The sequence below is a fragment of the Thrips palmi genome, unplaced genomic scaffold (genome assembly GCF_012932325.1).
Source record: "Thrips palmi isolate BJ-2018 unplaced genomic scaffold, TpBJ-2018v1 HiC_scaffold_18, whole genome shotgun sequence".
Lineage (NCBI taxonomy): Eukaryota > Metazoa > Arthropoda > Insecta > Thysanoptera > Thripidae > Thrips > Thrips palmi.
Genome location: NW_023144627.1, coordinates 17,671,821 through 17,699,214, shown reverse-complemented (window position 1 = coordinate 17,699,214; position 27,394 = coordinate 17,671,821). Strand labels below are relative to the sequence as shown.

At 58.7% G+C, this 27,394-nt stretch overlaps 1 protein-coding gene across 1 annotated transcript; it reads left to right on the top strand.

The window, feature by feature from the left end:
• Positions 1–152: 152 nt before the first annotated feature.
• Positions 153–25,526, top strand: LOC117644998 (CKLF-like MARVEL transmembrane domain-containing protein 4). The gene is made up of 4 exons (XM_034384864.1): positions 153–459; positions 23,387–23,554; positions 23,641–23,754; positions 23,859–25,526. Exons 1-4 carry the CDS (start codon positions 292–294, stop codon positions 23,949–23,951), a joined length of 543 nt encoding a protein of 180 aa, XP_034240755.1. The 5' UTR covers positions 153–291; the 3' UTR covers positions 23,952–25,526.
• The last annotated feature ends 1,868 nt before the right edge of the window (positions 25,527–27,394 follow it).

The following is a 27,394-nucleotide window of genomic DNA, read 5'->3' as shown; positions in this document are numbered from 1 at the left end:
GGCGTGGCGGTGGGGCGTCGACGGGGAGGGGCCCCGCGCGCGGCCCCCGCGGCCCCGCCGGCGCCTGCCGGTGGCTCCGGCAACTAGTGGCCGTGCCGCCGCACCGCCGCGCCGCGCGCCGTCAGTGAGTACCCAGGCTCCGTCCCCGACGCACCGCGCCGCCGCGTACCCGCCTGCCGTCGCGACGCCCCAGCCGTGCCCGCCGCGCCAGCACGCCGCGAGTGTTGTTGTTGTTGTTGCTGCAGCCGGCCAGAGGATTACCGCCACTTGTTGTAGCCCAGAGTGCTCAAGATGATGACGGAGACAGCTGTCACGGTGACGACGTCACACCCCCAGCACGCACAGCAGCACCCCACCGTCAAGACGGACCCCGGACAGTCGCCGGGCAACCTGTCATGGATGCGCATCAACATCAACTACTTCAAGACCGTGCCCGGCATCCTCAAGCTGGTGCAGGCGGTAAGAATAACGAATCGTGGAAGCGCGAGGGCGGCGTGCGAGTCGACCCGGTGTCTCCCACCACCACTCTAGGGCTCTAGTGGGAGAGAGACGGACAGTGGGTCGGATAGCCGGCGGAGGCGGTCAAAATCCCGGACGCGTTTTGAGCTACAGAGTCGATAAACAGGACACGGACCGAACGTGTGGCCCCTCCAATGGATTGCTCTCCGAACGAGCAATCCATTGGTGGGGTCACACGTTCGGTTCGAGTCCCGTTTGGCGACTCTGGGGATCAAAACGCGTCTCGAGTTTTGGCCGCCTGCGCCGGTCTTCTGGCCCACCGTGAGACGGGGCACGCCATGCCGGCGGGGGAAGTACCGGGGGCACAGCAGGGCAGGCAGGGCAGGCAGGGCACAGGCAGCCCAGCCACTCGGGTTGATGACTAGCCGCGCAGGTGCCGCCTGCCGCCAGGGCGCAGCCCGAAGCGCCAAGCCACGCCAAGCGTGGTGGAAACAAGGCGGATTTTTATTACGGGGAGAGCATACACTGCAAAAAGCATTCCTCCTGGCTTTTCTATTCCAATTTAAATGGGGCTCCGATACACTCACTCACTCACACACACATGCACACACGCCTACCTACTGTGTCGCCCCGCGGTCTCCACGCAGCCGCCGGCTCACACCGCTGCTCGCCACTTCGGGAAGCCTTCGGCATGATGAATATAAATGGAGCGTAATTTTTGCCGCATTAGGGGGGCTCAGGGTCGCTGCGGCGGCGCGCCGGCGCCCCGGCCGTGTGGCGCCGAAGCAGCGAAGCGGCGAAGCACGCCGAAGTGGAGGAGACACACCGATCGGTTCTTCCCGGAGTGTGTGTGTGTGTGTGTGTGTGTGCGCGCGCGCTGGGAAATCACGGAGGCGGTGCGGCGATTCGGAATGATAGTTGGGGATTGCGGCTGCCGCTGGTTGCCCCTGCGTTACGCCGTTACTGCGTGTGCACTGGGAGCGACGGCGGAAAAAGTAGAAGTATATTGTTGCCGAGGGCTTTAGTCCAATATTTGCCTTGGCGTGATAGACCGCCGGCTGCTCGGCTTGTTTTTACAGTGTAGTGCCCGGCCGGCCGGGTTGACAGGTCAACACACACCGGCAGGCATGCCGCGGCGGTGGTGGGTCTGGGCCTCGGGGGTGTTGCCCTGCTTTGCACTGCTTGCCTCCTCGCAGCCTGGCAGCCTTCGCACAGTGGGCCAGAAGACCGGCCGCCTCCACCGGTCTTCTGGCCCACTGTGCTTCGCCACGGCCCGACAGGCGCGGATCCAGGAAAAAAGGGGTGGGGGAAGGAAAATTGCACCCCCATCCCTTTTGGCCCCTAGATAGCCGCCTGAAAGGTGGACAGAAAGAGCCACTTTGCCCCTCCCCCAAGCCGACCCTGGATCCGCCACTGCGGCCTGCGGAGCGCTGCGGAGCGCTGCGGAGTGACCCCCACGTCCCGGACGGCGCCCCGCTTCCCACAGGAACCTGCCGGCCAGCAAGCCTCTGGCGAAGAATCGCGCCTCTGTCTCTGTCGCACCCTCACGGGGCGCCCCGCGAGTGCGAGAGAGACAGAGCGACGAGGCGACCGTTCGGATTGAACAGCCTGCGGCCGAGGAGGCGAGGGCGACACGCATCCGTCCACCTGCAGTAAGGAGCCGGGACTTAAGGATTTAATTGCAGCGTTCTGTTTAAACTGCGTGACTGTACTGTACAGACACATTCCGAGAGTCGTCGCTCTGTTTCTCTCGCACTCATGGGGCGTGCCGTACAGGTGCGAGAGAGACAGACTCTCAGTGTGCTGGCTGGTGCCCCCGAGTGCCCCGGGCAGGGCCGCCTCCGCCTCCGTGACCCGCTGACTTCTGATTATTTTAGAACTCGGACCAGAGCGAAGTTGTATTGTTAGATCCGGACTCGTCGTGCGGCGCCGCGGGGGCAGTCTGCCTGCTGTCTGTCTGTCTGTCTGTCTGCCTGTCTGTCCATCCGCCGGTGTGTTGGATGATGTCACACCTTGGAATACGCGGCTCGTCGTCTTGAGTCGGCCGCGAAAATGAAATGTAGATCACAAAGAGGAAGCTGTTTAAAAGCACGGCCAGGCCTCTGCGCCTCGCTGTGCCTCCACGGCAAGCCCCTCGTTGGCATTCCCCGAGGAGGCCGAACAACTTGTCGCCTGTCCTTTTTACAGTCACATTCAGTCTCATTTTACAATCAAGTTTTCGTGTGATTTCTGCTTTGAAAAGTTTCATAAAGTTGAATTTTGCTTTGAAAAGTTTCATTAGTCGAATTTTACTTTAAAAAGTTTCATAAGTCGAATTTTGCTTTTTTTTGTACGTTGCTGTCCCCTTGCTGCAACGCTGCTGCAGCCTGTCCATGCTGTCCATCGCGGCCCACCTCGTCCTGCAGACGATGCGACGACTGCACGCACGGCCGGCACCGCCCGGCAAAGCCCCGCTCGGCCCAATGAGGCAGCGAGGCAGCTCAAACAACGACAATCGACCATTGTACGCGACACGTCAAAGACAGAGACTTACCGATCCATTGCGCCACCACACGGGGATATTGAGTGTGTGTGTCATACGCGTGCTTTGTGGCACTATTTGCCGCGGCAGGACACTGCTACCTAACGGGCCCTCAAGCCGTCCTCCGCTCCGCGCTTTGGCACCAGGATTCGCACTCCGTTGTCAACTCGTCAACTCGTCGCGTCCATTCCGCTCCGCGCACGGAGCCTGCGTGCCACAGACCCTCTTCAAGGCGTAATAAATTTAACTTTTTCTTAAAGCTTCCGTCCGGCTGGTGACGACGGTGCTCTGCTTGGGCAAGGCGGTGCTGCAGTGGGCTAGAAGATCGGTGCAGACGGTCGCAAATCCCGGACGCGTTTTGAGCTCCAAAGTCGCTAAATGGGACTCGAACCGAACGTGTGACCCCACCAATGGATTGCTCTCCGAACGAGGAATCCGTTGGTGGGGTCACACGCTCGGTTCGAGTCCTGTTTAGCGACTCTGGAGCTCAAAACGCGCCCAGAGTTTTTGCCGCCTGCGCCGGTCTTCTGGCCCACTGTGCGCCGCACGGACGGAAGGTAGTACTCGATGGCCACTGCGCCGAGCCGACTCTAGTGAGCACTCCCCCTTCCCCCTCCAGCCAACCTCCAGCGGCCCCCTCGGACAGGACGGGATCTGTAATGGTCCTGCTTTCCCGGTCGGTCCCCCGGCAGGCTGATTCCCCTTCTCTCTCGCTCGCAGTCGCAGTGCCGGCCCGCACGGGTGCGAGAGAGACAGAGTCACGACGGCAGCCAGTGGCGGTGCCAGCGGCGGCCCGCTGGAGTACCGGTCCACGCAGTCCACGGCACTGTGGGCACTGGCACGCCCCTCTGGCTGCCTTGAACTTGACCCGAGTGTCGTGTGTGTGTGTGTGTGTGTGTGTGTGTGTGTGTGTGTGTGTGCGCGCGCGCGCGCGCGCGCGCCTGCTGTTACTCAATCTTCAATTGCGCCACATTCAGAAACTTGTAAATGCGATTTGGCGAAAGCACAATCATCCCATCTCTATCTCCGTCGAGTGTGTTTTCCATCCTTGTCTGGCCTTTATCTGCGGCACCTCAATCCTTCTCCTCACCTGCATGTCCTCTGCGTCACCCCGCGTCTCACCTGTACAGTGGTCTAACAGTGCCCCTGGCAACGAATCCTAGCAATGAAGAGCCGCGTTGGAGTCACGGTGGTCGAGACTGTCGCCAAAGCGCGCCAAAGTGAGAACTAACGAACGCCTCGGCCGCTTGGAAGCGATTTGGAATCGACGAAGCCGCTCGTCCAGCAGTCGACCTGGCACCAAACACTCACGAAGCAGTCCAAGGATGTCAACTCGTCGAATTTTGACTAAAATTGGTCGAATTGACATCAAATGATGTCACGGTGAGCATTTCGTGTTCTTGGGGCAGCCTTATGGCGATTCACAGAGCCACGCTTACAAACCACTGACATAGACGTAGCAGCAGACAGCAAAAAGGGCGAGGAGAGAGAGAGAGAGAGGGGGGGGGGAAGAGAGCAAATATTTGCGAAGAGACTGAACCACGAAAAGCTGAAAACAATGAGCCAAAGAGCTGGAGAGTTGGCACGGTCGTGCACACTGTTGCGTGGACATCTTTGCTGACACATACACACACCAACACATACACACACAGAGCCGTGGTGGGCGAACGGCGCGGACCACGCGTCTCAACTTCACATCCACATGTATGCGGACACACACACACACACACACACACACACACACACACACACACCACACACACACACACACACACACACACACACACACACACACAGGAAGCTTGTAGGTGTTCCAACAGCAAAGACGACCCCTGCTCGTCGTCGGCAGTCACTGGCATGCGCTCGCGAGGCGACGACGACACGAAGCTTGTGCGTCAGGAGAGAAAGAAATGAATAAATGAAGTATGAAAAGACGACAGTAAATTTTAGCACTCGGAATAAAAATGACTGGATTCCATGTGGAGCTGGGCTGTTGGTTTGGACCAGCCAGACTGCCGCCGCGCTAATCTCGCTTCCTCTGGTCTGGTTCATGACTCGAAGACGCTCGAAGACCAGTGTCAGGATGTCGTGATACAGTCCGTTAAGTCCAGATCTCCTCGGGGGTGTCCATAATTTCGGGCCACTGGTTTCCTTTCCATCGCCTGGCTGCCCGAGTGTTTCCACTTTTCTCAGGAGGCTGCTTCCGGTGGTCGTGGCAAAGCCGCGCGGAATTCGAAAAAGCGCGCGCAAAGTGGAACACAAAGTGGAACACACCCGAGGCGAGGCCGATAGGGCGTGGCCCGGCGTGGCCGCGGCCCTCGACGAATGGTCACGTGACCGATGGTCGTCACTCTCAAGGGCTCCCGGAGAGCTTTCAGGGCTTTCAGAGCTTCTCTGTGTGTCTCAGGGCTTTCGGCCGTGGCCCAAATTCCAGCTCCGTCACCTCCAGAAAAACGTATCATTGATTCGAAGAAATTTGGATTCAAAGATTCTTTTTTCTTTAAAGAAGTTCAAGATCGTCTTTGAACCTGAGAAATTCTTTCTTCAAGTTAAGAAAGTATTTCTTTGTAGGTGCAACGAGATTCACTTTGAATCAGTGAAACGTTTGTCTGGGTAGGGCTTGCTTCGATGCAAGGAGCGGTCCATTCGAAGGAAACCGCCCTGCACTAGAAAATGGAAAAGGATGGCTTGACGGGCAGCAATCCACCGGCCTGACAATGGAGCGCGATGGCCGGCGCCCCCCTCGGGCCAGACATCTGACATAACGCGTCGATGGCATCGAGATGCACCCCTAGACTGATTCCAAAAGTCGCTTTCGTCGCTCTGTCTCTCTCGCACTCATGGGGTGTCCCATGGGGATACGAGGGAGACAGAGCGACGAAAACGACTCTCGGAGTCAGTCTGCTGGGCGCCCCAGGCCGGTAAGAACGCACGTAACTGAGCGGGTGAGGGCGGCGGTTACGGTGTAGCGGCCGCCGAGTCGCCGGGGTCCCGCGCGGGGTGCTGTCTGACGGCGCCTGACTGCCCCAAAGGCCAAAGCACGCTGACCTATGGGCGCCTTGCCGCGGCGCGAGCCTGGCACGCCTCAACAGTGTAGGAGGAGCGGCCGAGGCGGGCCGAGGCCCCATCGGTTCCCACAGCTCATTGAGGTCTCCGTCGGAGTGCCCGAGGAGTACCCACCGCGCCGCACCACTGACATTCTCTGCGGCCGTACCCGCCGGTACACTGGATTACCCATTACCCCGCCACCCACTTACCCCGCGCGGCTCTACCACGCCAAGTTTCATGGATTACCCCGCCAAGTTTCTTGGATTACCTATTACCTACGACTATCCACTGGGCCTCCACTGGGTTGGGCGACGCGAAGGCTTACAGGGTTACATTAAGCACAGAGCGGGCAAAGGGTGAACTGGAAACGAAATTGGTTCGCGGGTCGGGCGCGCTGACGACGACGGGTTTACCCCCGAGTCGCCACCGCGGCACACCGAGGGGGTCACCCACCAGGGAGGGGGTGCCTGGGGGTGCCGGGGCTGCAGGCTCATTCCGAGAGTCGCCGCTCTGTCTCTCTCGCACTCGTGGGCTTCCCGTACAGGTGCGAGAGAGACAGAGCGACGGAGTGCTGGGGGGCCGCGCCCCACTCGGGGTCAGCGCGGCCGGCAGCCCCCTTCCGGGCCCCCTCCCGCCGCCGAGCGTCCACTTCGTCCACTTCGTCCACCTCGTCCACTTCGTCGACTTCGTCGAGAGTGTGAATACATGAGGAACCCTTCGAGTGTCCGTCCGTCCGTCCGACGCCTTTCTTTTCCAAAAGCAGCCTGTCTGTCTGCCGGTCTGCATGCAGGAGTCTTTCGTCGCTCTGTCCCTCTCGCACTTACGGAGCGCCCCGTGTGGGTGCGAGAGAGACAGAGCGACTCGCGGGGCGCCGTGGCGTGTGCCCGCCGACAACAACGTGCCCCCGCCCCCCTCTTTCTCCAACCCTGAGACGGCCGGGCAGGCCGGGCACACGTCCACCGTTTGCAACGCGGAGCCGCGCGGAGCGTGCGTGCCTGGCATCGGTCAGCCAAGAGGCCCCCCTCCCCCCCCCCTCGGTTGGCGACCCCTTCCTAATGCCTCCAACCCCGCGCCACGCGCCGCCCTCAACATTTCTCACCGCGGAGCGACGACCCCCCCCCCCCCCCTCCCCCAGCAGGACTGAACCATTTTCGGGTCGGTCAAAGCAGCCGCTCCACCTGCCCCACTGTCCCACATGCGAGTTACACGCGCCGACGACGATGTGTGCGTGGAACGGCCCGACGACACCTCCACTGGTAGTGGCTGATTTTTACACACACAAAACACGCACTGGCAGAGAGTGGATCGATCGATGCCTGCATTACGCGCCAACGCCAACCTTCACCTTCCGAGTCCACACTGTATGCTGAGTGGCAAGCCGCCACTAACAGCCTCGTCGCTTCGGCACCCCTGGCAATGTTTTCCACGTGCTGGCGCGCGCACACACACACACACACACACACACACGGGCACGCTCACACGCACACGCGCGTGTACACGTTGCTCGGCCGGTCGGTCATGCCTTTTGGCGGGTCGTGCGTGGCTGGACTGACTGGCTTGGGCCAACAACCTTTCCTGACTTTATTTCGTGTGGTTAACGTGTTCCGTCTTTTCCTTCCCGTCTGTCTGTCTGTCTGTCTGTCTGTCTGTCTGTCTGCGTGTCTGCTCGGAAACCTAGCGCCGCCTTTCGCGTTGAACGTCGCATCGGCAGGCCGCAGAGGCAGGCCCGTCGGATTGTTAAAAGTTGGCGGACAAAGCGGCGTTCCACAGTGGGCCAGAAGACTGGAGCTCAAAACGCGTCTAGAGTTTTGGCCGCCTCCACCGGTCTTCTGGCCCACTGTGCGTTCCCGTGGCTCGGCCAGCAGCGTCGCCAGTCCACGCCAGTCCACGCCAGTGCTCCACCTGACGGCCTGACGGCCCGACGGACTTGAGGGACGAGGACAGGTGCAGCAGGTCGCTCACCCTTCCCCCTCCATTGTGTATTTACAACGCGGGGCCCCAACGGCTGCCCGAAGGAGGTAGGCAACCCGCCCACCTCCCGCGTCGCGGTTGCCTGCCAAGCGGGGGCTCTGTTGTGGGGCTTGAAGGCTCTGGGGCGGGGGCCCGTCAGCTGACAGTTGTTTCGTTCGGCGTCGCGTGCAGGTGCGAGAGAGACAGAGCGAGAAAGCACTGAACCAACCAGCCTGGCCTGGGGCCTGTTCAGTGCCTATCTCGCACTCGGGCCGCACCACCGCCTGCCTGCCTCTACGCGTCACCGCGGCGCGGTTCGGCTCGTAGTGCACTAGCATGCGGGCCCCCTCCCGCTTGAGGCGCCACCGCAGCGTAGGATTCACTTTCTAATGGCTGCGATGCCGATATGACCCCTGGTTGCCCGGTTCCGTCGAGCGGGGTCAGCCAGCGGTGCATCTTCCCCCTCCCCTCCCCCCCCCCTCCCCCCCCCCCTCCCCTCCCCTCCCCTCCCCCCTCCCCCTTCCCCCGCTCCCACGCCCCCTTCCAGCGCCCCGCCGCAGGGTCAGCAACCTCGCGGCCCCTCCCCCTCTTCACGGAGTCTCTCTCGCCAAATGCACTTCCGGTCGGTTTCCGGTGCAGCGATTGGCTGCCGTGGACACAGTCCCCCCAGCGCACCAATCTGTCGCCCCCTGACGATGTCAAAGGAGTGCATTAGCGTGCTCTGTTCATCGCAGTCGGTGCAGCGCGGCTAATTGAGCACGTCCGTCGTGAATCGTCGTGAATGAAGCCGGTTTGGAGCTGTTTGACGAACCGGAAAAGGCTCGACTCACTTTCGGCTCGACGTGTGCACAGTGGGCCAGAAGGCCGGCGCCGGTCTTCTGGCCCACTGTGATGTGCCCTGTTTACGCTGCCTAGCCGACCACACACGCGGCACCGGGCCTTTTTAACGGGGTTGCCCCGAGTTCCTCCCCACATCGCCAATCAATAGGGACCCGCCCCGTCCGCGTCAAATATTCAGGAGCGTCGGACAGACCGCGGAACATCTTTTCGGACTCACACCGTTGCCACCTACTCCTTCACTGAGAATGAAGGAGTCTGATCGTTACCACCCCTCCTTCTTCTTCTTCTTCTTCTTCTTCTTCTTCCCCTCCTCCCCCTCCTCCTCATCCTTCTTCTTCTTTACTTCTCCCTCCTCGGAGCAAACTGAGCAGGCGTATGTCAACCGTTTTGACCTCCTCACCGACCGCGGTCGCGCGTCGCGTTGAAACCTGAAACTTGTCTCTGAAAACCTCCAAATCTGTGTCGCGCAGAGCAAGGGCACCGTAAAGTAGAGTCACTTGACGGACGCGTCTTGTCTTCAAAGACGTGGCAACCGTCATTCTGTACGTGCTTCTTCATTTATTCTTTTTTTTTCGTCGGAATTCCGACGCAATTTGCCTGGAAAAAATATTGGCAGTGCTACGGCGGAGCGCGACATTTTGTTTGCTCGTCCTCGCCGTCATGCCGGCCGTCATGCTGGCCGCGCTGTCGAAGCCGAGCCGAAGCGGGTCACGACAGCGAAGGGCGATTTGTTACGTGCCGCTTCGCCTGGAACGGTCTTTTTATTTTTATCACATGACACTGCAACTCTCCTGACTCTCCTCACCTCAATGGACGCGCAGAGACTACACTGAGAGTGAAAGAGTCTTGAAAATTTGAGTAACGAAAGAACACCCGAAATTCAATTCTTGTTCATGACTCGTTCATACCCAGCGCACCCACACTCAACAGCTGTGGGTGGACTCGCAGCTCGGGACGATAGCGCTACTATGCGATATGACCTCGTAAATCTCTAGCGGGCCCTTGCGCAAAGATTTGACAGCGTCCTACGCGCTTTTTGGACCGTTCTGGCGGGGAGGCGCGGTCAGGCGGCCTGGAACACACACAGTCTCTCTCTCTCCCACACACACACACACACAAGCCAGCCGAAATGAGGCAGCGAGCCGGACGAGAACAGGTGTGTTCGCAGGATAGCCAATGGCGGATAGCCGTGCCGAGCCAAGGCGAGAGCCTTATTTGGGCGCGAAGGCGCGGTCGCTCTGTCGGCCACACACACACACACACACACACACACACACACACACACACACACACACACACACACACACACACACACGTGCTGCATCCTGCACTGCATCGTTTGTCGTGATCCTTGCTGCTTCTAGGTCATTACGTCATTGTTGGCGATCCCTCTCTTTTTTTCCCCTCCACCTCTTCCAAAGAGACTATGGGAAATGATGATGCATAATGCACACGGGTGTTGCGTCACGGTGCCGAACGTGCGGTCGAGGTATCGTTCGAAGGTATCGATATCCCGGTTCGATCAGACCGGCCAGCCCGAGGGCCAGCCTCCGCGCGGGCCGAGGCGCCAAGGAGGCCGGGCCAGCCTCCCCATTCGCACGGCCTCGGCTTCGGCGGAAGCGAAACCGCAGTCGAAAGCATACACTGAAAAAAACCCGACGATAAACGAAACGGAATGATCGAAATCTGGCGATGAGCTTGACGTGGGCGAAGGGAGGCTGTCCAGGAGGCTGCCGCAGGCGGTCCTCGAGGTCGCACTGAAGGTTGTCCTGGAGACGGTCGCGTCCTGCGGGGAGCAGCCTGGCCCGTTCTGAGAAGGCTGAGAAAGCACACTGCGAAGACGGTTTTCTCGTCCAAGTCCAAAGCACGGCACGGCATCCAGTCCGAAGGCAATGGAATGGCACGACGACCAGTGCGGCACGGAGGCAAAATAATGCAGTCGCATCGCTCTGCAACCAGCCGGACTGCGACTACTGCAGACTGATTCCAAGAGTCTTCGCTCTGCCTCTCACGCACCCTTACGCCCCATGAGTGCGAGAGAGACAGGGCGACGACTCTCGGACTGCAGCGGACTGCAACGTCAAACTGCAACTGCAGCACCACTGCCGGCTGCAGCCCGGGCCGCGTCTGGCGTGACCCTGTTCGCCGAAGCGCGACCGTGCCGAGAAGGAACACCGCCAAAACGCAATCGCGACCAACATTCACCGTTCCGAAGGACGAAAATTCATACGACCTACAAAGAAGAGTCTTCTTGTCCTTCAAAGAGGCTATCGGACCCCTACTTTAGCATGCCTTGGATACAAAGTGCGATAATCCGGCTTAGTTCGGAAGCAGTATTGTCTCAAAGTTGATCAAAACGGTCACAAATGTCTGTGAAAAATCGTGTTTTGGGCCGACTTTAAGCATCTACTGCGTCTGATCCGAGGCGGGATTTCGTCCTCCCTCAACGGGCAATTGGTCTTTGGACCTTCCTTTTGCATGCCTTTGTTACGGAGTGCGATTATCTGCCTTAGTTTGGGAGCAGTATTGCCGCAAAGTTGATCAAAACACGATTTTTCAGACATTTGTGACCGTTTTGATCAACTTTGCGGCAGTACTGCTCCCAAACTAAGGCAGATAATCGCACTCCGTAACAAAGGCATGCAAAAGGAAGGTCCAAAGACCAATTGCCCGTTGAAGGAGGACGAAATACCGCCTCGGATCAGACGCAGTAGATGCTTAAAGTCGACCCAAAACACGATTTTTCACAGACATTTGTGACCGTTTTGATCAACTTCGGTTCACAGTGTAGCCGCTCAATGATTGGCCAGTCCTTTGGGCCGAGGGGGCAACGCCATGCAGTGTGGGGGCGTGCTGGCTTGCAGCAGACAGAGAGTCGCTTTCGTCGCTCTGTCTCTCCTGGGGCGTCCCGTATAGGTGCGAGAGAGACAGAGCGAGTTTGCCGGCCTGGGCCGGGCCTAGGTTAGGCAACGAGTCGCAGTGTGGGCGTTGCCGCGGCGACGCGAAGCAAGGGAGGCTTGCTGGGCCAGCCGCTGCCCAACGCGTTTCGGTCCCGAAACGACTCCCAGGACTGCAGGCCGACTCCGAGAGTCGTTTGCGTCGCTCTGTCTCTCTCGCACGCCTGGGGCTTCGCATGTGGGTGCGAGAGAGACAGAGCGACGAAAACGACTCTCGGAATCAGTCTGCTGGATTACGACCGGGCGGCTCGGGCGTTTAACTTTCCCGCGCCGACAAGGGAAGCCCACATCAAAGACCGCGTTCGGGGACACCCCCCCCCCCCCCTCTCCGCTCGGCTGTGCTCGGCGCGCGCAGGAAGCAGCGCCATAACGGTGTTGTTGTGCTCGGGATGCACCAGAGCGGACCGCGATGATGAAGTCATGGACTGCAACCTCCACACCCTTTCTCGACGCCGCGCTCACCCAAGTGCGCTCTCGAGGTGCTCGAGGTGGTCGTTGTCGGCGTGGCGAGCAGCAGACCGATTCCGAGAGTCGCTCCGTCTCTCTCGCACCCACACGGGACGCCCCATGAGTGCGAGAGAGACAGAGCGACGAAACCCGCCATGCAAATCCAGCTCCGCATGACCCAGTCTGATTACGGAGCCGTGATAGGCCGACCGTTGCATCACAGTGTGTGCGTGCTGTACCAACATATTTCACATATGAAAAATGTTTTTCTTTACAAAATTTGCCGACTTTAAATTTTTTTTGGGCCTTTTTTGATAGACTTTAGTGAATGAGGAGACAGCTTTGGCGGCGCCCTTGCACTCTGGAAACCTTACAAACTATTTTAAGGACTTGCGAAGATCTTGGCTTTGCTTTCGAGAAGTTGCCTCGCCCGGGGTTAGCAACACTTATACACCACGCCGGTAAATTTTCGCCCACTTACGTGTGGCTACACTGATCACAACGCAACAGACGGAAAAAGGAGGGGGGGCGAAGAGAGGCGCTGGAATAGTAAAAGTGCGATATGGTAATGGCTGGCGGGGAAAGGCGAGGTGTGGGGCCGCGGTGCCGAAAAGGTAATGGGCTTGGCCTTGGGGGGGCCCGACGCCTGGACTCCGTGCAAACCAAAGGCTTGCTTTTGATGGATGTCCGGCTGGTTGCCGGTGTATTGATTGGCCAGGCCGAAGGCTTGGCCGACTCGAGGCAGGCTTATCGGCCGAACGGCAAAAAACACCCCAACTTCAAGTGTCTGTACACTGTGAGAAAAAAAGTACAGAAAAAGAACGAAACATGTCTGGTCAATAATTTGCCTGGACCGTCCATAGCTGTCCTACTAGTACGGAACTTCTGTACCATTTTTCCGTACCCGATTACATGAGTTCGTATGAGACGAGTCAGGAATTTCGTGTCAGTAGTTTTTTACGCAAAACGCTTCCAACGCTCACCGTTTGAGGAGAGAGATTGCCACCCGAAGTTGGCCTTTTTGTCAACGACTTGTCGCCGCTGACGGCGGTAGTCCTGCCTTGGCTCTGCGGTTGATCGGCGTGAGTGCGGGCGGCAGGCAGCTTACCGACTTACCCGCAGAGCTTTCTCCAACACGCGTCCGCCGCGCTCGCTTGCCACCGGGTCGTCAGGTCCTTAGCGGGTCCTCACCAGGTCCTTGCCGGGTCCTTACGGGGAGACGTACGAGACAAGCGGGGCTGCCGCCGCCGGCTACCCGCTCCGTAAGGAATCGCAAACAAAAAAGCGGACGGAACTGGTTTACTTTGAGCTAAATTTAACGAGTTTATCCTATCGAGATTTTATACGCCCCTCTGCAGGCGAAGGGCATCGCAAGCAAGACTGCAAGCAAGACTGCAAGCAAGACTGCAAGCAGTGCAGTAACTTTGTTCGCGGGTTTTCTATTTCCATATCTGAATAGCGGCCCGCGCGATTTTCCCAGTGGCGTGGCCTTGCCGAGGGTTGGGCTTCCCTCGCGCGGCCCGTCGCACGGTAAAAAGTCCACAAATCATCGCGCATTCACAAGAATAAAACGAAGGCTCTGTGATTTCTATAAAGAAAATTCTTCGTATTATGAAAGCAAACCCGAGCAAACCCTTTCCATTTCTATACAAAATACGAAGCAATTCTACAATGCCCTTCTTTTGTCACGCAGTAAAAACTCTGCGAAGAATCGCTTCGTAATACGAAGAAAATGAAGGCACTGTAAAACCTACGAAGCCTCCTTCCCCTTGTTAGGCTGTCCGCCAACAGTCGGGTGCGCCTAAGCTGGGACTCGAGTGTTTCCTGACGCGGCCGCCCCCTCCGGCCCCTTCGGCTCTCCTTTCGGCCCCTTCGACGCGGTCGATACCTAATGCACGCCTCCATCGGGCCGTCGCTCTGTCTCTCTCGCACCCGTGCGGTACGCGCTGTGAGTGCGAGAGAGACAGAGCGACGAAACGCTGTGCCGAATCCGTGTGCCGGGGCACCCTGGGGCACTCCAGCCACAGCCATGCACCCCCCCCCCCCCGGGGGGGCTGCATGTGGAAATGAAATAATCAAAAATACATAAGGAATTCAAAGTAGCCGAGGCCACCGGTAAATCTGGCGATTGTCAAGAACTGCGCTCGGCCAGCGAAGGCCTCAGTCAGTCCAGCCAGAAAGGGACTCAGGTGGTCAAGCAAAAGGACGACGCTCGCTTTGACTGAACTCATTAGATATCGCATTTATTCCGAAGGGGAAATTACTTTGAGGTTCGGTGTCAAAATTAAATGAATTTCAGTGAGGCAGATGCTCCGAAGCTCCTTGTTTTTCAGTGTACGTCCGCGGCCAGTGACTTGTCACCCCGCGTTATTGATCCGGAGAAAGCCGCGAGTGATAAGCGCGCCGAAGAAGTCTCTGTCTCTCTCGCACTCGTGGGGCAACTCGTACGGGTGCGAGAGAGAGAGAGAGACCTGCCGCGAGGCGTGCCCTGTGCCATTGGCGGCGCCCATGGCCGTGCCAGTGACCAGTAGGGCTCGCTTGCCGAAGCAACTAGTGCTCTCTCTCTCTCTCTCTCTCCGATCCTCGTTCCCCACTCCCCTGCTGCAGGCGGCAGCGCCCCGGTACCGCTACATGCATCGCGCGGCGGCGACTTCCAGTGCGCATTCCCAGCGAAGCGCGCGCAACACACACACACACAGACACAGACACACACACACACACACACACACACAAAATCACAGTGTAGTGGTAGAGTCGGCGGCAGTCGAGTGGAAAGGTATGGCGAGTATCCATAAACCAGGAATATCAGCTCCAGTGGCGCGGCTAGGCGGCAGCCAGGCGGTCGGACATACAGAAGCGCATAACGACAGACAGACAGACAGACAGACAGACAGACAGACAGACAGACAGACAGACAGACAGACAGACAGACAGACAGACGCGGCGTCCCGACGCAACGCAGCGCGCCCTGCAGGCCTGCACCGCGGCGCGAGAGGTTAGCCACCTCGTCAGAGCCTTGAATGAATATTCACACGGCAAGGGAGCGGACGGACCACTACGGACCACGCGACGCCTGTTGCTCGTTCGGCTTCTTGTGTGTGTGTGCGTGTGTGTGTGTTCGTCTCGCAGTTTGTCAGATCGCAGGGCACGGACCGAGTGCATACCACTGTCGCGCCCGAGTACTACCAGAGGTGCACAGTGAACGCGCGGAGACATACAACATAGACTGACACAACTAAGCACTTTTAAGGGGGAAACGTGAACAGCACGTTTCTTCCGTAGTTTTGTGTGTGTGTGTGTGTGTGTGTGTGTGTGTGTGTGTGTGTGAACGCGAGCGTCGAGTCCTCCGCCTGCAACGGTACCCCGCGGCCACGCGGCCACGCGACGGCACCGGTGGCGCGGCCATGCCTCTGCCTGTGCAGACTGATTCCGAGAGCCCCTTTCGTCGCGCCGCCTCTCTCTCGCACCCACAAGGGAACGCCCCACGAGTGCGAGAGAGACGGAACGACGCAGAGGACTCTCAGCCTGCTGGCGGCGCCCCGAGGCGAGGCCTGGCCGTGCTTGGCCGTGCTTGGCGTGGAGGGCCGGCGATGGGCGCGGCCGAACGCGCGCCTCGCCCGGCCGGGGTGTCTCGTGACACGTGACCGGAGTGAAGTATGGCGCAGGGCTCGTTCCGTTCAACGAAGCGCGACCCCGAAAGCAGCGCCGAGGAAAAGGAGTAAAAACAGGGAAGGATTATCCGCGCGGTGCGCACTCTGAATATAGTGAGGCGTCCCTGTGAGTGCGAGAGAGACAGACCGAATCACAGTGGGCCAGAGGGCCGGCGGCAGCGGTCGGAATCCCGGACGCGTTTTGAGCTCTAGAGTCGCTAAATGGGACTCGAAGCGAACGTGTGACCCCACCAATGGATTGCCCTCCGAACGAGGAATCCATTGGTGGGGTCACACGTTAGATTCGAGTCCCATTTAGCGACTCTGGAGTTCAAAACGCGCCTAAGCCACCTGCGCCGGTCGTCTGGCCCACTGTGAGGCGGCTGTCCGGGTAAGCGACATCATCATCGCGGAGCCCTTGACTGTGAGAGCGCGGTGCGGACGTTGCGCGCAGCGGCCGGCACGTCTCGATTTAAACTCAGTCAGGGCGGCAGGGCGGTCGCACCACGCCGCGTCCGCGCCGCGCCGCGCCGCGGGACTCTGTCACAATGTGCCCGCGGGCCACGCCGTGCCACGCCTTGCCACGACGGCCACGCCCCTCCCGGTCGACATTTATTTCAGGCTGGCCGCGGCGCCGGGTCGCCGTCGCCGCCGTCGTCGTGGAGCCTCGTCGGCGGCGACGCACAGTGGGCCAGAAGACCGGTGGAGGCGGCCAAAACTCCAGACGCGTTTTGAGCTCCGGAGTCGCTTAATGGGACTAGAAGCGAACGTGTGACCCCACCAATGGATTCCTCGTTCGGAGAGCAGTCCATTGGTGGGGTCACACGATCGGTTCGAGTCCCATTTAGCGACTCTGGAGATCAAAACGCGCCCGGGACTTTGACCGCCTCGTCCGGTCTTCTGGCCCACTGTGCGACGTCTCCGCCCTTTCCCAGGGCGCCACGGCGACCACGATCCATTCCGCCGTTTCGCCATTGTCCCGCGTCATTTCGCTGAGGCGGCGGGGAAAAAGAAGCAGCTTCCCTGACGCAATGCCAGGAATGTAAACCGCGGATGTCGCACAAGCCGGCGGGCGGAGGAAACAACTTGCACAACGGACACCACCTTGCCATTTTTCAAAAGCTCAATTTTATTAACTTTACAGTTTTATCAACAATTTTGTTGAACGGCGCCTTGGGTAGTCGGTTCCGGAAGCGGCCCTAGACCAGATTGACTCCACCGAGTGTTTCCCACGCTGCTGAGAAGACTGATTCAGAGGGTCGCTCTGTCTCTCTCGCACTGTGCGGGACGCCCCCTGAGTGCGAGAGTGACGGAGCGACGAATCGCTGCTGCACCCTGCCACCCTGCTTCTGCGCACCTGTTGGCGGCGGTCCTTGCAGTGCAGGTGGTGCCTCAGGTGGGGCGGGTGGATCACGAGCCGGCCGCCGTGACTCGAGGTGACGATAAGCCACCTGGGTGGGCGTGGCGGGGCGGGGTGGGGTGGGGTGGGGTGGGGCGGGGCGTTCCCTCGCCCTCGCCAAGCGGTCGCTAATTGAAAGCCGGCAAGGGCGGCGACGGCGTGTCTCGACGGCGAGCGGTGCAGAGGACCGACTGAGAATTTGAGAATCAGCTCTCTAAAGCACGTCGCGTCCACTGGTCTGCTAGGCCCACTGTGCACCGCACCGCGCCATTCGCTCGGACCGACGACGCGTGCCTGGCCGACAGCATTCTCTCTCTCTCTCTCTCTCTCTCTCTCTCTCTCTCTCTCTCTCTCTCACACACACACACACACACGTGTTGCATCCGGCTAAAAATACAGCCGCCGGCCGCGCTGTGCGTTAAATTCGAGCGTGAGACGCGGGTGTGTGTGTGTGGGTGTTTACCGTTGAATGCAGCAGATGTGCCACCGGCCACTACACTGGTGACACAGTCGCACCGGCCACTATTAAGAAAGCTAATACTGTGAAAAATTTGCCACCAAGAACATGAAATAACCGAATGAAAATATGAATTAAACTGTTTTAAAAAACTCGGATTGCCTGTTCGAGAGCGTGCAAAGTGGCCGGGAGCAATGTTCCCTACTTCCGACAGTCAAATACACTATATGCTGGACCTTGGTGTGATTGAATGACGTAAGCAGGCAAATACAACCGAGTCCGTGCCCTGCCGACAGTGTAGTACCAGTGTACCAGGCGGGGGAGCGGTGGCAGGCCTGGGCGGGGCGCGTTGCGTCTCCACTTAAATTTAACAAAGCGAGAGCGGCCCGCTTTGAGGCGCTATTTGCGCGATCAGTGCCAAGGCGTGGCATCGGGAGGGATTCGGAGCACACGGGAAAAAGATTTTGTGGAGGTTTGGTCCACCAGATTTTCGACTTCAGGCACTCGAACAACGTTCCTACCAGAACAAAGCCTCTTCTCTATCCAGCTTCGGACCTCCGGACGGTTTGAGGGCTGCTCTGGATGGCTTCAGAGTGGCCTCCGGACGGCTTCGGGACAGCTTCGGGACAGCTTCGGGACAGCTTCGGGACGGCTTCGGGACGGGCGGTACGAAGACAGGAACAAGAGGAGTGCCGGGGCGTCGCCAGGAGCGTGAGGCGAAACGCCGCGCGAAGTGCAGCGCGCTGCAGTGCCGACCTTGGAGCCGCACGGACCGCCAGCAGAAATAACTTTGTCAAAAAACAGACGGAAGTCCGCCTGCAGAATGCAGGGCAGGCCGGCCCGCCGGACCCCCGCGCGTGGCGGGCCGGCCTGCCTCGCCCCTGCAGAGCGCCTGCAGCGTAGGCCAGCCCGCCACACTGCCGTGCTCGGCGGTGCGGCCCGCCCGGCCCCCGTAAGGCGCTCCCGCAGGGCTGCACAGTGGGCCAGCGGCCAAAACTCCAGACGCGTTTTGAGCTCCAGAGTCGCTAAACGGGACTCGAACCGAACGTGTGACCCCACCAATCGATTCCTCGTTCGGAGAGCAGTCCATTGGTGGGGTCACTCGTTGCGTTCGAGTCCCATTTAGCTCAAAACGCGTCCGGAATTTTGACCACCTCCACTGGTCTTCTGGCCCACTGTGGGCTGGATTAGACACGACCTGTGGGGCTCTCCGGCAGTGTTGCCGCGAACGCAAGAGAAATTTTCCGGCGGTTCAAAACTCTGCAGGTGGCGTCGCACTCGAGTCGCGGCGCCAGTCGGTCGCGTTGACGTGATCGGAGGCTTGAGTCGGCCAGTAGGTGTGTGCGGTTTAATGCCGCGCCGTGTGTGTGTGTGAGTGTGAGTGTGAGTGTGTGGGCGCTGCACTGTGGGCGTGGGGGAGCTGTCCTTGGCAAGGCCACGCCTCGAAGCCGCGAAGCCGAGCGACACGCTGAGGCTGACAGAGCGAGTGCAGAGCGACAGCATCCCGGTGGACGCACCGACGACGCACGACAGAGAGAGAGAGAGAGAGAGAGAGAGAGAGAGAGAGAGAGAGAGAGAGAGGGAGGAGAGAAGAGAGGAGAAGAGAAGAGAGAGAGAGAGAGAGAGAGAGAGAGAGAGGGGAGAGAGAGAGAGAGAGAGAGGGAAGAGAGAGAGAGAGAGAGAGAGAGAGAGAGAGAGAGAGAGAGAGAGAGAGAGGGAGAGAGAGAGAGGGAGAGAGGGGGAGAGAGAGAGAGAGAGGGAGAGAGGAGAGAGAAGGAGGGAGAGAGAGAGAAGAGAGGGGAGAGAGAGAGAGAGAGGAGAGATAGAGAGAGAGAGAGAGAGAGGAGAGAGAGAGAGAGAGAGAGAGAGAGAGAGAGACTGAAGAAGAGCAGGCCGCCCACCTCCACGGCGGTCCCCGCTACCTCGGCCGGCAGGTCGCGCACGCCACGCTCTGGCACACCTGGCTTGGTGGGGGCGGGGCCGCCATCTGGGTGTCTCAGCTGTGTCTTGCTAACCTCTCTCTCTCTCTCCTCATCTCTCCTCTCTCTCTCTCTCTCTCTCTCTCTCTCTCTCTCTCGTCCTCTCTCTCCCTGTCTCTCTCTCTCTCTCTCCTCTCTCTCTCTCTCCATCAAAGAGAGATTTGATATTACAATCAAAAGAAAAATATTTTTTGACAGTGTACGGCACTCATTGGTATGAGCCCCGCGCTTGCCCTGACGCCCTTTTCCTCATCCCCGTCATGACTCGGTGGCTGCGTGGCTGCGTGGCTGCGTGCAGTGGAGGTACCGTTGCATTCAAAACCCAGCCTCCGTAATTGCCCCGCGCTGCCTGGATTAATTTATGAGCCCGTCTGCATCGAGATGAACGTGTGCAGCGCGCCCGCCGGCCGAGGAAAAGCATACAGAGTTGTCGGAGAGCTCCGAATTCGATTGAAAAGAGATCAAGTGTTTTGGAGTGGCCGTGGCGCCGCGGCCAGCGCGCGTGGCGCGCACAGTGGACCAGAAGACCGGTGGAGACTGACAAAACTCTAGACGCGTTTTGAGCTCCAGAGTCGCTAAATAGGACTCGAAGCGAACGTGTGACCCCACCAATGGATTGCTCGTTCGGAGAGCAATCCATTGGTGGGGTCACAGTTCAGTTCGACTCCCATTTAGCGACTCTGGAGCTCAAAACGCGTCTGGAGTTTTGTCAGTCTCCACCGGTCTTCTGGCCCACTGTGCGCGCCGCCCGACCTGTCCGTCACAGCAGACTGATTCCGAGGGTCGTTCACGTCGCTGTCTCTCTTGCTCTCACAGGGCATCCCGTAGCGTTCGAGAGGGACAGAAAAGGAATCTCGGAACGAGTCTGTGGGACGCACGTTACACGATACGGCGGATGGGACAGCTTGATTTCTGACAGTGCCTCGTCGCTCTGTCTCTCTCGCACCCTTACGGTAGGCCCTGTGTCGTATCGCCACGCTCCGCCCATCGCAGGACGGCACTCAGGCCAAGGCACAGAGGGGCGTATCTCCGAAGTGCCCGACGGTCGAGAGACATGGGGAGCACTCTCAAGCGTCGCACAGTGGGCCAGAAGACCGGTGCAGGCGGCCAGACTCTAGACGCGTTTTGAGCTAAAGAGTCGCTCGATGGGGCGTGAACCGGACGTGTGACCCCACCAATGGATTGCTCTTCGAAAGAGCAATCCATTGGTGGGGTCACACGTCCGCTTCGAGTCCCATTTAGCGACTCTTTAGCTCAAAACGCGTCTAGAGTCTGGCCGCCTGGCCCACTGTGCGTCAGTAAGACAACGTACTGGGTCGAAGGATCCTCTGTAGGTTGCAATAAACAATCAATAAAACGGCCTTAAAAGTGTACCGGGCGTGGCGGCACTGTCCCCGCTGGCAGTGTCCGGCGGCGTTAGTCACACTCCCTGTCCTTATCAAGCTGTCGTTTATTCAAGCTTGGCGGGGCTCAGCCCGGCGAGGCGAGGACGAACGCCCTGCAGAGTCGCTTGCTGTCTCTCTCGCACTCACAGGGCGTCCCGCATGGGTGCGAGCGAGACAGAGCGGCGAAAACGACTCTGGCGGACGGCGCAAACGGCGCGTGGTGCCGCCCTGGCGGTGCCGCCGTGCATCCATTTCAGGCTCCAGTGGCCACCCGAAGGGCCTGCAGGGCCGGGGCCGCGCGGCCCAAAGGGCGCAGGGCCGGGCCCTGAGGCCCAGCGAAGGCCCAGGGCCCAGCGAACACCTGCACGCCACACTGCTACAGCCGAAGATTTGGCTGCTTGCGAAGCTTTGCGAAGGAACTACTTCGCAGTCGTTGCACAAGGATCCGCCTTCCCTTTGCAGTTAGCATGGCCGAGACCCTACGCAAGTTTTACGAAGCGATGCAGAGCAGTAAGTTCCGTGAATAGTAACACGGGAAACGCAGTGTGCGTGTTTGGGAAAAAACACCGCTGGGCAAAACAAACGACAGTGCGGGTATTCGAACCCGCGTCCGGCGGCCGGAAGGAAGCGGTGACCACGGCACGGCACTGCCCTTTCCTGGACATCGTGATGCGCGTCGCGGCTCGCGTCGCGGACCGCGTCTCCGCCGAGGCGTGCCTCCGCGACCGCACCCACACCGCGAACACACCCTCTGGCGTCTCACTCTGTCTCTCTCGCACCCTCGCGAGCGCCCGTGAGTGTGACAAAGGCTGTGACAGAGACGACCCCGCTGCCTTTCCCGAACCCGTCCCGAGACTTTGAAGGGGACGGACGGAGATTTACGGCGAGTTGCGGAAGCGCGCGCCGTCCGCTTGACGCGGTGCCAGTTACCAGTGCAGGGCCAGTGGGCGTCTCCCCGCACCAGCACGCAGTGGGCCAGAAGGCCGGCGCAGCCGGCCGAAACTCTAGACGCGTTTTGAGCTCCAGAGTCGCTAAAAGGGACTCGAACCGAGCGTGTGACCCCACCAATGGATTGCTCTCCGAACGAGGAATCCATTGGTGGGGTAACACGCTCGGTTCGAGCCCTGTTTAGCGACTCTGGAGCTCAAAACGCGTCCAGAGTTTTGGCGGCCTGCGCCGGCCTTCTGCGCAGCACAACAGGTTGCCGGCGGGACCTCGCGGCGCGGGGTATCGCCGTGGCATGGCCGCGCCGCACCGGCGATACTCCCTGCGCGGTGATCGCGGCGTAGCGACGGCGCTCCGGGGAAGTTCCAGGCGAAGCCGTGCCGCCTCACGAGTGGCTAAACATTCCCACGATCATGAGACGTGGGGTGCGTCGAGAGGGTTGCCCCGCGTCGACTTTACGCTATACCAGTGTGGGTTCTACGTATGATTCACTCCGTGCCGATGGCGCCTCGCCCAGCCGGTCCCTGATAGTGCACTGATAGTGGGTCCCCGACCCACGAGCTGCGCGGACACGGCTCACTCCGATTAACAGTGACGTACACGTGTTGTCAATAATGACGCGCACTGATGCCGAGAGTCGTTCTCGTCGCTCTGTCTCTGTCGCGCTCTTTGGGCGTCCCGTGTAGGTGCGGAGAGAGACGGAGCGACGAAAACGACTCGCGACAGTCCACACAGCTGACCGCCGGTGGCCTCACCTTTCGAACCTCCCCGATGGCTTCCCGGAGATAGGCGACAGGCCAGGCAGTCCGTGTGTGTGTGTGTGTGGGGGGGGGGGGGGGGGCTGTCGGATTGGTGGAGGCGGCCGGCCCTCGGGCGCTGCATAAACATGAGTGCAGCCAGCGACACGGCACACGCGACCGTTACAAAGTTCCACGCCCTCGGCAGCAAACCCACCGCAAACTTCAAAACGACAATTTTTCCTTTTCTAATTCCGACGACGATGGTGCTCCAGCCGCACAGTGGGCCAGAAGGCCGGTGGAGGCGGCCAAAACTCCAGCCAGACGTGTTTTGAGCCCCAGAGTCGCTATATGGGAGTTTTGTCCGCCTCCACCGGTCTTCTGGCCCACTGTGAGCCGGTCAGCTCGCTCCGTGACGCCCCCCCCCCCCCCCCCCCCGGATCCGCACCTTGCCTTGGCGTGACGAGGCCCGACTTGAGGGTTGTTTACGCGACTCCTTTACCTGTGTGTGCAACCCGTGCAGCGTCTTCCGGTGGCAAGCTTGTTGCGCGGGACTTTCTTGCAAGAAAAACCGAGAAAAACGGACGTAAAACGAACCGCTTTCTGTTGCAGGTCCTGGGCATCCTGTGCATGGCCCTCGCCTCGCCCGCCTACCTCAGCGGGACGCACTGGTTCCTGTTCGTGGTGGTGTCCGCCTTCATCGCCACCCTCATCTGGATCTTCGTGTACCTGCTGGGCATCCGGGAGGCGCTCCGGCTACCCATCAACTGGATCCTCACGGTGAGCTCGCCTACACTGGGATAACCAGTGTGCTGAGCAGTTGGGTAAAAACGACGAAAGGACATTAACGTGGGTTTTCGCCGCAGGAGCTGATCAACACCGGCATCATGACCATCCTGTACTTCATCGCCTTCATCGTGCAGCTGGCCGCGTGGTCGCCGTGGTACGGCTACGCCAGGGGGTCCAACATCGCGGCGGGAGTAAGTGGAAAACCAACAAACGTTGCTCCTCCGCACAGTGGGCCGGAAGACCGGTGGTGGAGGCGGCCAAAACTCGTTTTCTGACGTGCTCGTCGTGTTCCCAGGTGTTCGGCATCTTCAACTTCATCGCGTACGCCGCGGGGGCGTACTCCCTGTACTTGGAGTGGAAGGGCTCGCCGGTGACGGTGAACCAGTGAGGACAGCGCGCTACGGCCCTCAGGGCCCCTCAGGGCCGCACCCCCTGTCCCTTCGCACCTTTAAAGGGCTGACTCCACGCCACCAGCTAATACCTCGACTGTTTTTGTTATCGTTATTATAATTTTTTAAAATGATTTTATTTTGGAAAACTATCGCGTAGGCTTGATTGTAGAATTGTTGTGAGCCCTGTCGGAGGGAAAGAGAAGACTGTTGTCTGAGCCAGGTAGAGGTTTGAACCAGCCCTGTGCAGCAGACTGATTCTGTGAGTCTTTTTCGTCGCTATGTCTCCACCGCACACTTGAGGCGTCTTCCCTGGAGGTGCGAGAGAGACCGCGCGACGAAAACGACTCTCTGAAGCAGTCAGTCTACGGGCTCTGGTTCGAATCCCGCCTGTCCCGGCTGTCTTCTGCTTCCCACCGAGGTTTGAGAGCCTCTTTGCGTCGTCACTATTTCTTCGCTTTGTAAACGCATGCAAGGAACCTAGAGACTGTGTGACACGTTTGTCTGAGCATGGCGTCAAAAACACTTTGGATGTCTTTCCTCAAACTTTGAAGTTGTTTTGTCACGATTTATACAGACCGTGATTTGTGCATCTGGCTTGGTCTGATCAAAAAAGTAGTTAATGTGAGTGCTTGAGTACTGAACACGTTTGGCATGTGTGGTGTGAAGCACACGTAAATTAGCCTGAGGAAAGAGGGGGTGGAGGATCCGCCAACAATTGGCCAGTGCAAAAGTCTGGAAGTCTGCCGCCCTCCGCGGCCCTGCACAAAAGTCTCTTGAAACCTCTCATTACACTCTAAACGTATATAGACGATTTTTGCGACCAACTGGAAACGGTTTTGTGCATTGCAAAATCTGGACACAAAGTTGTAACTAATGCTGGTGCAATTTTATCACCAGGTTTGGTAAGGCACAAAATAACTATTTCCAGTTGTTTAAAAAAAAAATTGTCCATGGGCGTTTAGTGTGCAGGAACGCATAATGAATCTTGTCGATTTTAAAACAATGCTCTCCAAAATTAGAACTTTTAGAAACGTAAGTCGTAGTTGTGTGCGTGCGAGCGTGTGTGAGTGTGTGATAAAGAAAAGTATAAAGTGCAGTCATGAATAGTTGTCAGCAGACGGTGTATGCGTGTGTCAGAGCGAGTGTGTGAGTAATGCGAAAGTCATTATTATACGATTGTTGTGAATGTGCGCCTACTTCACCATGTGTGGGGCCTAGCCATTTAAGTATTTAATTTTTGTTACGGATGCCTGAGAGAAATATAAGAGTGTCAATTTTGTAAGATTCCGAAGTACTTAGTGCAATGCAAACCCTCCGTAGAGCTGCATTGCATAGGCAACCCAACGGACCATTGACTTACAACATTACCGACACCAGTCTGAATTTTGTCTTACAGTATTGGTGTTTATATTCACGTCTGGGTGGCTTCAAAGATGACTTTGGAGCCACCACTGTTTTACCTGTATTTTATTTTAATCATAAAGAATATGTTCAACGCCATAGAATCGTACATTGTCACCAAATTCATTAAAACAAATAAAACGTAATAAATCATAACAGTAGACTTCAAAGGCGTGTCTTCAGCACCCTCTCAGTCCCCGACGTTATACCCAGTCAGGTTAAAGTTGCAAAGGAGGAGAAATCGACAGATTTTCGCCACTTACAGAACGAGGCTTTTCACCCACCTTTCAGGTGGCTATCTAGGCCATGGGGCTGGAGGCGAGGTATTGTCAGTTGTCCTTTGGGCTCCCCACTGGATCCACGTCTACCCGGCGCCAGGGCCAAGGCCTTGAGTTCAAATAGCATCCATTCTCCTCGCACTGCCCCACGAAACCACCCTTATCATCAGAGAGCGTTCCGTGATCAGGAAATGGAAGGCCGTAAGAAACCTCTTCCCGCGACCCGGCGACCCGTGTGGGTCAGAGCGTGGCCTCGGCGGGCAGGCCAGGCAGGCCTCGCGAAGGCGCAGGCGCGGCGAAGGCCACTCCGCATCGAAGGGATAAAAAATTGGTGGGGCGGCGGCAGGCACGCCAAGAACGGATTAACGGCGGCGAGCAAACACCATTGATTAGCTAAAACCTTGCAAACGCCAGGGCCAGCCAAGGCCGCCAAGGCCGAGCGGTGTCCGAACGCGTCCGAGACACGAAGGGAACCCGACGAAACCCGATGGTTCGAGGGGTCTGCCACTCCATGCACTGACCGAAATAATGCCGTGCAGCGAGTTTACCAAAAGAGATGCTCAAGGCTGAGCCATGCATTGTGGCTACTCACAGATAATTGTCAATTACCACTACTTGAGGCGTTTGCCTTTCACTTTGCCAACTTACAGGTGTTTGCCTCACAAATTGCCTACTACCCATCGGTAGACGAATGCCACGGTCTGGGGGGTGGCACTCCGTGCCTGGTCTTCTCGCGAGCACGGTACTACAGCGCTAGTGGGCCACACCAAGCGTTCCCCGGCGTCGGCAGCGCTAGCGGCCTAGCAGCAGACTCATTCCGAGAGTCGTTTTCGTCGCCCTGTCTCTCTCGCATCTATATGGATCACCCCATGAGTGCGAGAGGTACAGAGCGACCAAAACGACTCTCGGAGCGAGTCTACGACAGCGGGGCGCACTAACCATTCGCCTGGCGCCGGCCTGGCGCCGCCGCGTCGCCACCCTCCCTGCAGCCGCGCCGGGTGGGCTGCCTACATTCCCGGCTGAGTCATTGGAGGGGACGAGAGCGCTGGCGGCGGCGGCGCGACGACGGCGCGCCGGCCGCTCGGGGAAACCATCCTTCAGCCAGCTAGTGCGAGTCCTGGGGGAGCACTGCCATCGACCTGCTGTGGGTCCGGTTCAGTGTTGCCACACAAGTAGGCAAAATTCTCTCGACGCACCAAAAGGGTTGCCAACCACATCCTGCCCACAAGACAGCACAGCCAAAGATATAGCCTGGGCTGAGGACCCGGAGCTCACACTGGTGCGTCGTGCGAATTTTCGCATATACTGACATGGCAGCACTGGCTTGGTTGGATTTTCACCCCTCTACCTTCCTTGAGGCTTGAGGCTCACGTCGTTACGTGCTTTATGGACGGGGGGCTCGGGTTGCCCTTTCGGCGCAACTAGAGGGCTCAGATGGGCACGATGGGCGTGGCCCCCCTAAACCAGCGCCGGTGACATTCTCGTAGTGACTCCTAAACGGAGCAACTCAATCTGGACACTTTTCCGAAAGCATGTTGTTGAAACTGAGTCGACTGCATGGGAGCGGCGGGGTGAAGGTCCTCTGCATCCCCCAGGCAGGGGAAGGGGGAGGGGGGCGGAGGAGGAGGTGGAGGAGGAGGAGGAGGAGGAGGAGGGCGAGGAGGAGGGCGAGGGTGTGTTGTCAAAATCCCCAGAAGCGGGTCACGATTCAAAATAGCCGCGATCCGTCAGCAGACTGATTCCGCGAGTCTTCTTCGTCG

Coding starts and splice junctions, on each gene's coding strand:
- LOC117644998 (XM_034384864.1), top strand. CDS start 292: ATGATGACGGAGACAGCTGTCACGGTGACGACGTCACACCCCCAGCAC. Junction 460..23,386: donor TCCTCAAGCTGGTGCAGGCG/GTAAGAATAACG, acceptor TTTCTGTTGCAG/GTCCTGGGCATCCTGTGCAT. Junction 23,755..23,858: donor GGTCCAACATCGCGGCGGGA/GTAAGTGGAAAA, acceptor TCGTGTTCCCAG/GTGTTCGGCATCTTCAACTT.